A 14466-nucleotide genomic window follows, 5' to 3' on the forward strand; every position below is an offset into this window, starting at 1 on the left:
TTTGATATATCTAATGTACAACCGAAGTTTGCAGTCTCCCTGGTGGTCTAGTGGTTAGGATTCGGCGCTCTCACCGCCGCGGCCCGGGTTCGATTCCCGGTCAGGGAATTTAGCTTTTGAATTTGAGTAAATGATATTGCTTATCATTTAACTCCTTTTCAGTGCCATTCCATGTTTAATACCCTTTTAAATGCAGCACAAACTACGTTAGAAGAATTGCTCTGACAAAAAATGTAGATATGTTTTTGAAGCATTAAAAAACAAACTGTCAGGTTTTATAAAATCCTTCAGACCTTTGCAGGAATTCATGAACACTACTTGACTCTTGGGAATTACTTTTAAGTAGTCCCCTCTCTCTGTCGTGTGTTTTGTTTATTATACTTCCTAATTTAGATTATTTATTCTCATTAGCATTTGAGGCAGTCGTGTTCTGTCAGTTGTTCTGTAATAGATTAATATGTTCCACAGATGGCTGTCTGAATTTCAATTCAATCAAGTCGGGGGATAGGAGAACACCCTCTTGCTATGTAACACTATATTTCTATATTCAGTTTCTATACATAGTCAGCAGAGGGTACTGTTGTACTGATATCAGTGTTCCTAATCCTGTCTTTCCCTCCAAGTCACACACACACACACACACACACACACACACACACACACACACAAAGCACAACAACTACAACATAAACACTTTGGAGGTCATTATATGTGTGAATTTGTAAAGCTTTTACTGTAAATAAAGGGTGACTTCTTTTGAGCAGATTTTGTTATGCTCCTTATTACTGTGGCAGCAGGTCATCTCCAGCCTGGTGATCCCAAGAGCTGAGAGGAAGCAGCTAAAGGTGCAAGGAGATTGCTGTCGGTCGGTGCATCCTGATGGAAAGATAATAACCCTGTAACTTCAGCTGAACCTTCTTAGTGTAGCCTGGAGGCTGAAGAGCCAACTCTCTCCAAACAGATGCAGTCAGAGATAGCATAGTTTCTGTAAAGTGTAAAGGGCATGCTTTCTCTCTTCCTGTCTCCCTCTGACAGATAATCTCTTCTGTTACCTGACTTGGGTTGAGTAACACTTTGGATGTTGCCAGATTTATCTTGATCACCTTTGTCATCTGCAGGAAACCTTTGTCTGATCACTATCTTTGTATAAACAAAAGTGCTTCATCCTCTTAAGCCCTTTCTTCTTGTGTGGTTGGACTTTCTCTTTTCTGTTTTTTTTTTTCACAGGGTAAACTCACATTGACAGAAAAAAGCTGACATTTGCATTCACACCTACAGCAGTTTAGAGTTTCTAATGCACCTATAAAGGAGGAAATCTGTTTCTGCATGTTGGTCTGTGTGTATGTCTTCATAAATCTCAAGAACTGTTCATCTGATTGACTTGACACTTGGCAGGTGTATTGCTGGGGACCCAGTTTCAAGTTTGTTGCAATTTGTCCTTATGGTGGCACTATAACAACAAATTTTGCCTTGTGGCCAGTAATTTTTGAACTTTTGTCTGGGCTTTAAGACAAATCTACCCACACAAGCCATCCCAAATTGCATCTAGATCAATTTACTGCCAATTTACTGTGCTATTTCAACCACATTTCATGTATACAGTATATATGACTGCCCGTGATAAATTTGGTCCCATTTGGCTGATAGGTGGCACTAGAGCAGCATCATTTAACTAAAAAAAAGAAATCTCTTTTTGACTGTAAATATGTATATCCCTTGCATTTCCCAAGAACGGTACATCCAGTCAACTTCACACTTGGTGGGTATTTTGTAGAGGTCACAGTGTGCAGTGCTGAGTGTGGAGTCGACTGGATGAGCAGTTTTTGACAAACACTTCAAGTAACACTTCCGGGGCCAAGCAACTGGCCTGCTCTGAATGCTGGGCAAACACTCCAACTGGCTGCGCTCCAAACGGACACTGGATGACAATGCAAACTCCAGAAATACTATATAAAAACAGATTTGCACAGATTTTCAATACTAATTACAATAAAACAGTACACTATTATACTTCATTATTTCAGAATTTTACAAAAAATATTACAAATATCAAGCGTTTTCCTGCACCACTGCTGACACAGATAATATACAATATAATATCGAATAATGAATAGGGTTCATTTACATGGTTTAATCATTTTGAACACACAACAGATTTGTAATATATATGTCTCTTCTCTTCTCTTCTCTTCTCTTCTCTTCTCTTCTCTTCTCTTCTCTTCTCTTCTCTTCTCTTCTCTTCTTGAGATTGAGTTTTGACATGACACGGGTGCAAAGTGGCTGATGACAGTACATTCCACAAACTTGGGGGTGGTTAGAGTAATCTGACTCTGTGTGTGTGTGTGTGTGTCTGTATGTGTGTGGTGTTGCTTTTGTCAGCAAAGTGGCAATAATTAATCAAACAGTTTCACATAACTGAAGGCCTTGTAGCAATCTGCTTGTGAATAAACAGAAACATAAAACATTGCTATCCTGACCTACATTTATTCAGTAATACAGTGTCTCCACACAGACAGTCACACAATGCCCACAGCTGACCAACTATAAATCGACTTCAGAGAGGTGGTTGACATGGAGGAAAACCCCTTTTTCTCTCTGTACCCACCTCTCCCTCTGGCTCACTCGCGCTTTTTCTCACAGCATTTTTCTATGACAGCACCAAATACATAGATGCCCTCCCTCCTCCCTTTTCTTCTTTTTAGCCTGTTTCTCTCTGTTCCCTCACACTCTTCTTCTCTCCTCCCTTCCTCACTCTCTCTCTCTGAAGGCCTTAGGGCTGTGCTCCGGGGATTATGACAATGGGGATTTTGTTTTGGGCATCTGTGTCTCCTTGACTTGTTGAGAAATGACTAAAGAGTAAAGCCCAGACACCAATATGTCATAGGTGTTGAAATGGCTAATACCACATGGCATTACTGTTAGCCAGGGCGCTGGCTCTCATGCTGCACTCCACTGCAGACTGAGGGATAGAGCTTAAAAATAAGCTACAGGATCATCTCTTTTTGTTTCATCATCCTTCGATATGGCATACAATGTTAATTTGTAATGTGGTGTTGAATCAACCATACAGTGAAATGGTTTCACAAGAAGCGCTGAAGATAGCTCGGTCCAGGAAACCAAACTAAATAGAGAAAATATAAAAAAGTGTTTGTTAATGCAGCAAACAAGTCATATTTACTAGTATACCTCAATACAACATTAGCCTCAATACATCGCAGGAAACCATATTGAAGGCCCATAACTGTGGGACACATGCCCCACCCACTAAGTTTAAACCTGCCCCACCAGTATCTTTTATAGTAAAGTGAAAGGTGTCATAAAACCCACACAGAATCACAGACTTTGCGGTTCCACTCAGCTCGATGGAGCAGCAGCAACTCTCTATGTGACATGGCCAGGATTAAGTAAGCAAGTAGCTGGTAAGGACAAGGAGCATTTAGCTGCTGGATGTCTAAATATGTAACTATGTGCTAACATCTTTGTGAAAAAGTTGTATATAATGTATGTTATAATGTATATTATTGTATATATATATATATATATATATATATATATATATATATATATATATATATATATATATATACATATATATATATGTATATATATATATAGATATAGATATAGATATAGATATAGATATATAATGAAAAAATATTACAAGGAAATCCACAATCTTGCAGAATGGAGCACAGAAAACCACCAACTGCTCAATGTCAGTGAAACCAAGAAGCTGATTGTTGATTTTTGGAGAGAGGAGGCAAGGACACACACCCCTGTCTACATCACAGGAGCCGAGGTGGAGTTAGTGAATAGTTCTAGGCTCCTGGTAATCAACATCACAGGAAACCTGTCATGGACATCACGCATCCCCACCCTGGTAAAGAAGGCTCACAAACAGCTGCATTTCTTATGGAAACTTAAGAAGGCAAAATTCCTGTGCCATGTTCTTGTCAACTTCTACAGAGAAGAAATAGAAAGCATCCTGACTGGAAACATCACAAACTGGCATGGGATGTGCATGGCCCAGGAAAACAAATTTCTGCACTGGGTGAATAAAACTGCCCAGAACATCACTCGCTCCAATCTACCAAGCATCAGTGCCGTGGAGGTGAGGTGCCTGCACAGAACCTAAAGGGTACTAAAAGATAATACCCACCTCAGCCATTCCAACACCCAGCTCCATTCAAAACTCCATTATGTCTGGCCAGGATGGCAAATGTTGCAACACAAAGGTTTTCTCTTGTAAGACTGAAGTCACTGGCACAATGCCGCTTCACTGTGTGGCCCTGTTATACTGGGACACAGCCTCTGAAACTGATGGAGGCCAGTTTGATGACAGGGAATAATTAAAATACTGAGTTGATTTACAGCAGCTCAGACCAGGACTCTTCTTCAGGACTCCGAGAGCGATGAAGGCAGAGCGGGTTCAGGCAGGGATAGAATGCGTGAAGTCACTGGGGAGCGAGTTTGTTACGTAGTGAGTTAATTTGGAAGTAAACATCATCTATTGTGTTGATAAGTCTATAAGTATTTGTTTTTGTGAAGTTGGAAGTTATTTATTCCTGTGTTTTGAATAAGTCTTGTTGCTGGTTGTTCCGACACATTCAGAATCATTACTCTTTTGGCGTTAGCATTTAAGAGGCAGCTCACTTTTTGCCGCCAAATTTATATTAAATAATTAAATTAGTATCATAAAAGGGAGACAATTAGTTGATTAATGGCTTGAACTAAGGAGAACATGTTGAATAGAAAAATGTTTAGTTGGGGCAGTGCTACTGGCAAGAGATACATAAGTATCCACTGCTGTACCACCAGACCACAGAGCAGTTTCCTCAGACTGAGAGACCCATCAAATTAAACTCAGTACTCCTCCATGTACAGTAGTTTTATTTTTATTTCTATGATTTATTATTCATTCAAACAATCTACTGTATAGAATTTTTGTATGTAACGTTTTTGTCAGTGGCAAAAAGGGAACCACAACTTCATTTCATCATCCAACCCCGTGTTGCAAAATGACAAATAACTTGTGCCTTGATATTCATAGACAGAGTTCCCCTAAGTCCCAGTCTGTTGTTTGCAGTTTATTGAAAGACAGATTCTTTCTCAGAGCCTAATGACAACATCGTGCCCAGTTGAAGACTTCATCCATCAAAGTATGACTGAAGGGATAAAGTTCCCCTCCGGAGCTTTTTTCCCGTATGCATGAACACATTTAGACATTTGAAGTTTTGCACCACCTTGGAAAGATCAATTTCACTTAATTTGACAGCTGAAAAGAATGAAATAAGAACTCATGCCACGGCTGAGATGCTGACATGACACACATTTGTTTATTGTTATTTCATTTACATTGTAAAGATCACATTGAAATGGCACTAGCCATCATCTGTCGTTGCTTTTGAACCATAACCAATATGTAATGCGTTATTGTTGCACCACATCAATGCATGCAATACATGACGTGTAATAATGTTGGACAATGCAGTGGAAAAATGGAGCAGTGACTCCTCTAATCTTTTGTTTCCACTCAACAGCTTTTGTAAATGATCATCAGTCAATGTTGACATTGCTTAATTGGGCTTTTGATATCATATTTTTATTTCTCCAAAAATAAAATAAATGTTTTGAATAAAAAAAGGTGCATTTTGTCAGCATGAAATCTTATGAAACATAATACAAAATATAAAGGTAATGGGCTTAGGGTGGAGTAATAAAAGGACACATTTATAATGCTTATTAATACAGTCTTTCAGCAACGCTGTATTGTAAAGCCAATAAATAAAACAAACAATACTGTACATGGGTCACACAATTCATTTGTTCTTTCCTGAAACTTGAGGAATTAACATTGATTTGGCGACAGAAGACAATGTTGTAGCACCACTGAGAATGAAAGTCAGTTCACACAGCCCTCTTAGAATCGTTCTCTCATGTATGTTGCATTTCTTTTTTTTCTTTCCTTTTTTTTCTTTCATATGACAGCACAAAGCTTCCTGCTATTGTCCAGCTATCAAGAAAGCCCCTTTTGATTATTCCCAGCCTGTTTTTTATCAAGCCTTAGGGCAAAGTTATGTTTTTTTTTCTTGTTTCTTTAAAACATCCCTTTTCATTATCAGACCCCAATTGATTCCAATTGATCAAGAGCTGCAGTGCAGACTGGGGCGTAACACATGTTGCGTGGCAGTGCCTGAAACCTCGTCAACCGCTTTTTTCTCTGTTGGCCTGCCATCATTGGTCTTTGGTTGACTGGGAGAAGTTGGGTGTCCTGGGTGCAGATCTGTTCAGTTACATACAGTATATAAACAAAGCTGGGAGTTTTCAGGTTTTCAGTTTCTTTTGGACATGTCAGTCCTACTTGCTTTAATCACGATTCCCATTTTGCTAGTTCCTCCTCATAATTCTCTCCTTTATTTGTACTGTCCTGATCACATTCCTGTGTAGTGCTGTCAGCATCAAGTTCTTGTATCCAGATGTCCGGCATCGCAGGGAGAAGAAAGGGCACTGCAACTTGCTCACACTTCCATTGAAATGTCATTTGTTTTTCAGTGCTCGCCACACGCTTAAAGCAAAAAACACTGTCTTTTCAAGCATGGACGTCAAATATGTTTTTTTTTTGTCTATCTAACTACCTATCTGCCTGTGTCTCAGACAGAGTCACTCCGTATGATTATAGGTTTGAATTAGAACAGGACTGGCAGCACTGCTTGCCATAGAACTTGTGGTTGCAGACACCATGCTGGGGGACCAGGTAACACCAGTTGAAGTAATCCCTGCATGCAAGGTCTGTGAAAAAAGGGAAAAAAATATATATTAAAGCTTGTTTCTGTTCCGACAAGGTATTTTAAGATAACTGTCTTCAGACCACAAATGAAAAATAGTACAGTAATAAATGCAACTTTGAATCAACTTTGCCAAGGCCCACTGATTGGTCATGCAAAATCCTGCACAAACGCATTTTCAAATGCCAGGTGAACAGCAACGTCGTCAGTCTGGCAGTAAATGTACTGTTCAGGTTATAGTTTGTCAGTGAAAAACCCCGTGTGTTGTTTCCTGACCGCTGGAAAAATGTTGCTATGACGATCAGCTTAGTGTACTTTGAGGGAGTACTATCTGCAATGGAAAAATAAATGCCAAAAGCGAGCTGTATGATGTTGGAAATACAGCTATTGTTATTGCCTTTGTACCTTTCTTCTCAGGTTGTGGGCAGAAGTTGGTGTTGCAGGCCTGGGACATTGAGGGTTTTAGATGGAGGGCACAGCCAGGAGAGGGTTTCCCCTGAGCCAGACACTGGACTGTCCTGGCCTGCACTCCTCCTCCACATGTCACTGTACACTGCAGAGAACAAAGACAAAAAACCTTGATGATGGATACTATGAATATCATAATACACATATAACAAATATTATGCCGCCTCTCTCTTGTCACTCAAATTTTAGGCAGTGCTACTTGGATGGTAAAACTATGTAATTCTGTTCTAAGTTAAAATACCTGAGACCAAGGAGAAGAGTGCCATTCTGGTCGAGGCAGAGGCTTAGGGAGGCGTTGGGGGGGATAGGTGTGATGATATGTGCTCCATCGGTGGATTGGCGGGGTGGTGCGGATGGGGCACTCAGCCAGGATGCAAGGCCTCTGGAGCTCTACTGTGGGCTTGGGGACATGGTGGCACTTCTTGGCAGCAAGCTCTCTGTATTTTCCTGCAGTGTCCTGTGTAATGGAAATATTTGAGTATGCTATAAGATGCCATTATATAACATGACACCCTCAAGAATATTACAATAAAATCTATAACACTTTATGCATATGATGTATACCTTCTCTGCACACTTGATGAAACGTGCCTGATAGCCACGACCACATGTTACTGAACACTATAAAAAAAAGTAATAGAAAGAGAAAAAATAGAGAGAGAACTCATTTACATGAGCTAAGTAATATTTTACATACTGCGTGTATTTATTTTTATTTCATACTTATTCATCAGTCTTTATAACTGCTCTTGAATTACCTCTTGCCACGTGGAGACAAACCACTGAACTTTGCGTTGTTTCTGGCAGCGTTTGATGAAACAGGATTCTTGGCTGGTGGGTTTCGGCAGGCCTGCACACAAACTGTCTGACAGAGTGTGTGTCTGGGCACCTGGGTTGGTGCTTGTACACAGCACCGTCCTCTTCTTCAAGCCGTTGCCACACTTACGAGAACACTGCCAAATAAACAGAAACATGATAATGATGATATTTTATGTCCTTAAATGCAAGCATGGCCTTTCTCTCTACAACTGATTAATCATCTGACTGTGATGCTACGGTAACACAGCACCATTCATGAACATTGGCTAAACTGGTTCATTAGTTCTAGTGCATTTGTAGTACATACATCATTTTAGAGGTTGCTGATCCACCTTCTTTCTTGTAAGGATTTGTCTAAATCAATTCAAGCTTTGGCATAATGTAGCTATAAAACTTAGCTATAAAATGACTACACAGCCAACTTGTGGGGTAGATATAGTAAAGAAAAAGTCTAAGGTTGCATTTGATGATGCATTTAGAATGGTGTTCAAGCTCCCGAGATGGACAAGTGTAAGTTCTAAGTTTGCGACTAGTAATACTCCCACCGTTCATGCTGTGTTGAGGAATTTTATGTAGAAATTTATGCCAGTTAACTGATTAAAATATTTAATCATTATGTCCTTAGCTGAGCTTACATAGAGTGACACAAAGTACCAAAACTGTCAACACTGGGATTTGAAAATAAGGGAAATTTTCTGGCACCCCACTTGGGCCGTTTCACCTCCAATACCACTGTCCACATATCTCTTCACTTACATTTAGACCACTCACAGATCTCATGCAACGAATATCTCATAATTTCAACGTTTTGTCTCCTATATGTGACAGTTTATCTCATAATTATGACTTATCATGGGGATTTGTTTTTCTTTTACCGACAGAAATGGGATTCCTTATCGAGCAGAGCACTCTCCAGAGCCACACCCATACATGGCACAAATACATAAAACAGGCCAGGTGGGTGGTGGCTACCTTTTGTTTTTTTTTAAAGAAAGGTTAAAAATATGGGAGATTTATGGGAAAATACTTAAACTGGAGGATTGTGGGAGACAAGTGTAAAATAGGAGGGTGGACAAGCTCGAAGTACTCCTCTTGTTTTTGGAAAAAGTGGCACAAATGTGTGAGTTTAAGTGTAAGTGTGTGTTTTAACCATTGTGGACTTGTGAACCACAATATTGTATTTCTATGCTCTGTGCTCGTTTTTTATTGTTTTTACAATGATATGGACCTATGTGCCTGAAATTAAGTTACACTGAATTAAATTTAGCATAGAAAGAAAATGTCACAGGCTCTTAACATCCATATATTCATGTTCTCCACACAGTCACTTACTGTGTTTTACTTCCTTAATAATTCCTCTGAGGTAGTCCAGAAACTCCCCCAATATTAATTCTGATCCCATGCACACATCTGATGGCACAGCCTAAATCAAAATCTTGAAAGTATTCCACTCCGTCCAAGAAACCGGGGGTGCTGTGACGCACTGCGCCGTGCCACAGAGAGGAAGTAAACTGGACACCGTTTGTGGCAGGTAGTTAAGGATATTTGGGGTAAAATGCCAGTTAAATAAGTTTAACAGTGAGACAAGTCACCATGCACAATGTATAGGCATTGGACAGAGAACAAAACATGGGAAGTCTCAGCGGGCACATTCATACTTTAAAGCCACTGAGATCACCGTCATAAAATGTGGTGAAACCATCAATGCTCGGGTTCGCTTAACAACACAGTGTATAAAATTTTTCAGGCTGAATTGCAAAGGTGCAACTTTGAAGTGTTCTTTTCCTGCTGTGGATAATTACTACAACAGTATGTGTGTACTGACTTACGTCTCTGTAAGCACACTGAAAGTTCTCATAGATCACTTTCACACATGCTTACCTGAGACCACGGCCCAGTGGTCCAAACTGGTGGACAGCTGTGAGTGCCGCAGGCCTGCCTCCTGGTCGGGGTGGGCTGGGTGCAGTGAGAGTCAGCCAGGGCGTCTACGTTGGTCTGGCTGGTTCTCTGGACACACTGGACCTGCCGCGCCTGCTCCCCTCCTCCACAGCTCCGGCTGCACACCCCCCATTCTCCCACAGACCAGCTGGGACAACACAACACAAGGCCGCTGAGTCAACACACAGCTCCTCAATCACTTATTCAGACAGTCTGTGGGAATCCACAAATGACACAATAACTGTACAGTGATAGTGATTGTAGAGGACCCTCTAAACCACTTCTCTTCTCCAGTGGCGCTTGCAACTTAATTCTTCTTCAGATGCTTAAAAATCAAAGTGAACTTACTGTATGTGTAACAAAACCTTGCACAGCTCTTAACTCATTTGAAACGTGCATCTTTCTACATTTTCACAGAGAACTTTTTGGCAGACAAGACCAATAACATGAGTAATAAATACAAAGAAGAACATAGGAGTATCCGTCTCTGTGACTACGCTCCAGTCTTCATATATCGCTGACCTCATGCTGGAGTGTTGCAGGCCTAACTCTATAGGGTGTTCAGACATTTGTCCATGGCTGACTGGCTTCAGAGCAAGTCAGAACAGCCGAAATACCAGGCTGTTAAACTGTAACTTAAACCTCACTGCACAGTTTTAAACCCCCTCGTTGCCTAAACTCAGGCCCTTATCACTACTAAAACTAAACATATTTCTTTCATAATTACCTCCACTTGTACTGTACACTCCTATATGTATGGTAGATATTGTATATACAAAGATTAATTCAATGTAGGATTACTCTAATCAGAGTTTTGCAAAACTGGGGCTGTGTCTGACATCAGTCACTCATTCACTACTCCCCACTCACTATCTAGAGTTCTACATAGTATACTACATAGTGAGGTCACTAGGCGAAATAGTGAAGAAAAACATTTTCAGACATTACTCTGTTAATTTTCTCTGTGCTGTTAATTATAACAGCTACATAGGCTACAATAATTCTAACTATACATTTGGACAGCACTACAAAATGGAAAATTCGCAATATAGTATATATATATATATATATATAGGACTTTGCGGTGAGTAGTGAAATGAGTAAATCCAGATTTAGAATTTAGCAGAGCTCTGTTGCAGAATTAAAAACTAATCTTCCACTTAAATCCAAGCTTACTGATGTAAACTGACATGAAACAGAGTTTAATCAGTATGGGGATGCAGTATGGAGTTGTTGTTCCATCATTTACTAGCTAGCTAAAAAGTTAGGCAACCTAGTTAGCCTAGGATACTCGTCATTTTAAATTGGAGTCTAAACTTTTGGTGCAATAGAAAAAAATAATCTATGTTAAGTGTGAAAATTAAACTAAAGTTGAAGAGAGGTTTAAGTTTTATCTTTCCTAATTATAAGATAATTTATAAGGTTGGTGCAACCAATTTAAAGGTAATCCATGATTTGATCAGTTTTAAAAATTAATCCTTGTTGGGGCAACCCAGCCTTAGACACAATCGTCAGACCCTGATGACTGCTATGTTTAAGACAATGCAGTTATGTTATTTTTAGTGCATTTTTTGCAACACTGCACCCCGGCACATCACATGTCTAAGTCGCCTAATCCCTGAGCCTCCTATCCCTTCTCTGTTCCTCAAAAGCTTCTTTGAATCTATTCCAACAAGTGACCCAAAACTCAAGGTGCCGGCAGCTCAATCCCTCATCCCTCTTCACCCCAATATACCCACCCAGGCTCCTAAGATCTACCCCAAACAACCCAGAAACATTGCTGTCAGCACATGCAGCTGTATACATTAACAGTGTAAACTTTATTTGTAATAATTTGGTGAATCACTTGCTTGGAATGTTGTATAAGAAGAATGAGACAAGTATAACTCTGAAGGGCATTATACACGCGCTATCGAATCTAAATAAATATAGATGGAGAAATTCCATCTGCTCTCATATGTTATGGCTTGTCAGGAGGAAGATACACACTGTAGTATCATCAAAGGATGATTTGGAGGGGACATGTGGAGATGAAAATCTCCATTCAGCTGTTTACTTTAAATGTTTAACCAAGTGATCAACACATACACGTAACAAATTTAACATGCTGATATATTTATTGGTGCTTGGTGCAGAAATAGGAGGTGTCATTTAGTACATAAATAGATGCAAACAGAAGACCAACTATAACAGTTTTTAGAGCCACATTGTATCTTTCAAGAGCCAAGATATATTTGGACACATTACGCTTGTACTGTTGGATTCAAGAAAGGAAATTAAATACATCTTGTATTTCTTAATTTGTGTTTTTCCATAAATATTTCAATACTTAAACTGTATAGGATTTCTATGATGTAACATACTAACATGCAAGCTTGTAGTGGTTAGCTGATACCATGGATTTATTATGTAAGAACATTAACCAACTTGCTGCAGTCTGACATCATACTGGCATACTTAATTACATCTTATTTTGGCTCTCTTACATCACATAGTCACACCCCAGGTATTGGATTCTGCATATAAAAGTAAAATATAGTCAGTGGGAGAAAAAGTGGTAACACTTTATTTGAAGGGTCATGAGTAAGACTGTCATAACCTTGTTGTGACACCTGTCATGAGAATAAGTCTTGAATGAATGAATGTTTATGACTGTTGTCGTTAAGTGCATTCAGTCAGTTATCTAATTTTGAATGCAAAATTGTTTGAGATGTTTTTGTTATGATAATTTTAGATGAACCAAAATGACATAACCTGTCAATGTCTTTGTCATGACAACCCGACACTGTCAAACTTAAATAAACTGTTTAGTTTTATGTGTTAAGTTTGCATTATACTGTCATGTGGTTCGGTTTGACACTTGCAGTCATGAGACCAAGTGTGTCCTTTTTTGAGCTCAAGTAAAGTGGTACTATTTGAACTTGTCATAAAGATATTATATAAGGCCTGTTTGATGACACACTACAGTACCAATATGATTTAGCTTACAGAGTTACCTGATAGACAGACAGCAGTTAGCTAGTTTGCTAATTAGCTTGGTTAGCTATGGAGTTAGACACCTAATTAGCCGACTCAGCACTGTGCCAGGAGTCAAGCTGAACAAGAAAACCATCTCAGTACTGCATGCCCTGTCGTGAAACTGATCATCATAAATAATATTATTGACTGAATGATACTTAATGGCAACAGTCAAAAACATTCATAAAGATTCAAGTCATGACATGGTTATGACAGTCTTATGCGCCCCCCCCTTTAAATAAAGGGTTACCCAAAAAGTTTTAATGTGGTGAATGATGAGAGGGAACATATTAGATCTTTAATTAATACTAAAACCACAAACGTATCACCTGAGTGACCCCACTGGCACGGCCCCGGGATGCCATATCAAGTTATAGACCACCGTCTGATCTTTGCCTCGGCTGTTATTTGTAAGTGTTATTGGGTGATGAGTAAGCATCACACTCTCAGGACAGAAGCGCCGGGGCATCAGATATCCTGTGGACAGAGTGTCAGATAGGCTCTGTGGTCTAAATGACGCTGTCTGGATGCTCACCAGGAGCATTAAATAACCTCTGACCAGTGTTTATAGCTGTGCCACTGTGTGTGTGTGTGTGTGTGTGTGTGTGTTTGGGGGTTCACGTGTATGTGTCAGTGTGTGGGTGTTTCTCTGCTTATATCGGTGTATGTCCACACGGTGAGACAGAATGATATCATTGCTCTAAATGTGAGCAGGCATCGGAAACCTTTTTCCATGATGTAATGCCTGTCCAGTCCAACTCACTGGGTGCAGACACAGCAAAATGAAATAACTGCAGGGCCTCAGAATAGTACAACCTGGACAGATGGACTGATGACCACAGCCATCCTCTTCTTCTAGTCTAGCATGCATGTTTTGGTCGGTCCAGCACATGTTTTGTCTCAGCTCACAGTTAATGCACGAGGAGTGCCAACAAACACTTTGAAAAAGTTGTCCAGATGCTTAGTAAAAAAGAAACATATGCACACATACTAGGACAATATGGTTCTGTTTAGTTCAACAGAAATGGTCTATACTATACAAGACACTGCACAAAGCTACAACTGAAGGCAGTTATGGTTGATTAAACCATGAATTGAAACTCTAATATAGTCAGATATACAAATTAGTATGATCATCAGAAACCCAAACACTACAGCAACACTATATGCATGATATGAATGTTAAATATGAAATCTGAGATCTGTATATACTGCACTACAATACTGAAAACAACTGTGTAAATGCATGGATATACAGCCTGGAGGTTAGACTGAAACCAATAGGAAACAGATAGATTACCAAATATTATTACTATTTTATGCTGTTATATGAGCTCTGTGGCTTTTAATGTTTGTATTTCAAGTTGAAGTCTGGCAGTATATGTGGTTACAAAACTCGATGAGTCTTGAACCCATTAAGAATCCACAAAGTGAAAAC

General features: G+C 39.6%; 1 protein-coding gene and 1 non-coding gene across 2 annotated transcripts in view; one reads left to right on the plus strand and one right to left on the minus strand.

The window, feature by feature from the left end:
• Window positions 1–36: 36 nt before the first annotated feature.
• trnae-cuc (transfer RNA glutamic acid (anticodon CUC)) lies at window positions 37–108 on the plus strand. Its single transcript has one exon. It is a non-coding gene; the product is annotated as a tRNA-Glu (tRNA).
• Window positions 109–5314: 5206 nt separating this feature from the next.
• adamts16 (ADAM metallopeptidase with thrombospondin type 1 motif, 16) overlaps window positions 5315–14466 on the minus strand; it is a 71647-nt gene continuing 62495 nt past the window's right edge. Inside the window, exons 19-24 of the mRNA XM_084726275.1 lie at window positions 9954–10158; window positions 8012–8206; window positions 7818–7874; window positions 7495–7710; window positions 7191–7338; window positions 5315–6789 (exon numbers count right to left, since the gene is read on the minus strand). Coding sequence (XP_084582401.1) covers window positions 6674–6789; window positions 7191–7338; window positions 7495–7710; window positions 7818–7874; window positions 8012–8206; window positions 9954–10158 — 937 coding nt within the window. The 3' untranslated portion in view covers window positions 5315–6673. The remainder of the gene's footprint in view (window positions 6790–7190; window positions 7339–7494; window positions 7711–7817; window positions 7875–8011; window positions 8207–9953; window positions 10159–14466) is intronic.

Source organism: Lutjanus erythropterus, chromosome 9 (genome assembly GCF_056507025.1).
Source record: "Lutjanus erythropterus isolate fLutEry1 chromosome 9, fLutEry1.hap2, whole genome shotgun sequence".
In the NCBI taxonomy this organism is placed as follows: Eukaryota; Metazoa; Chordata; class Actinopteri; order Lutjaniformes; family Lutjanidae; genus Lutjanus; species Lutjanus erythropterus.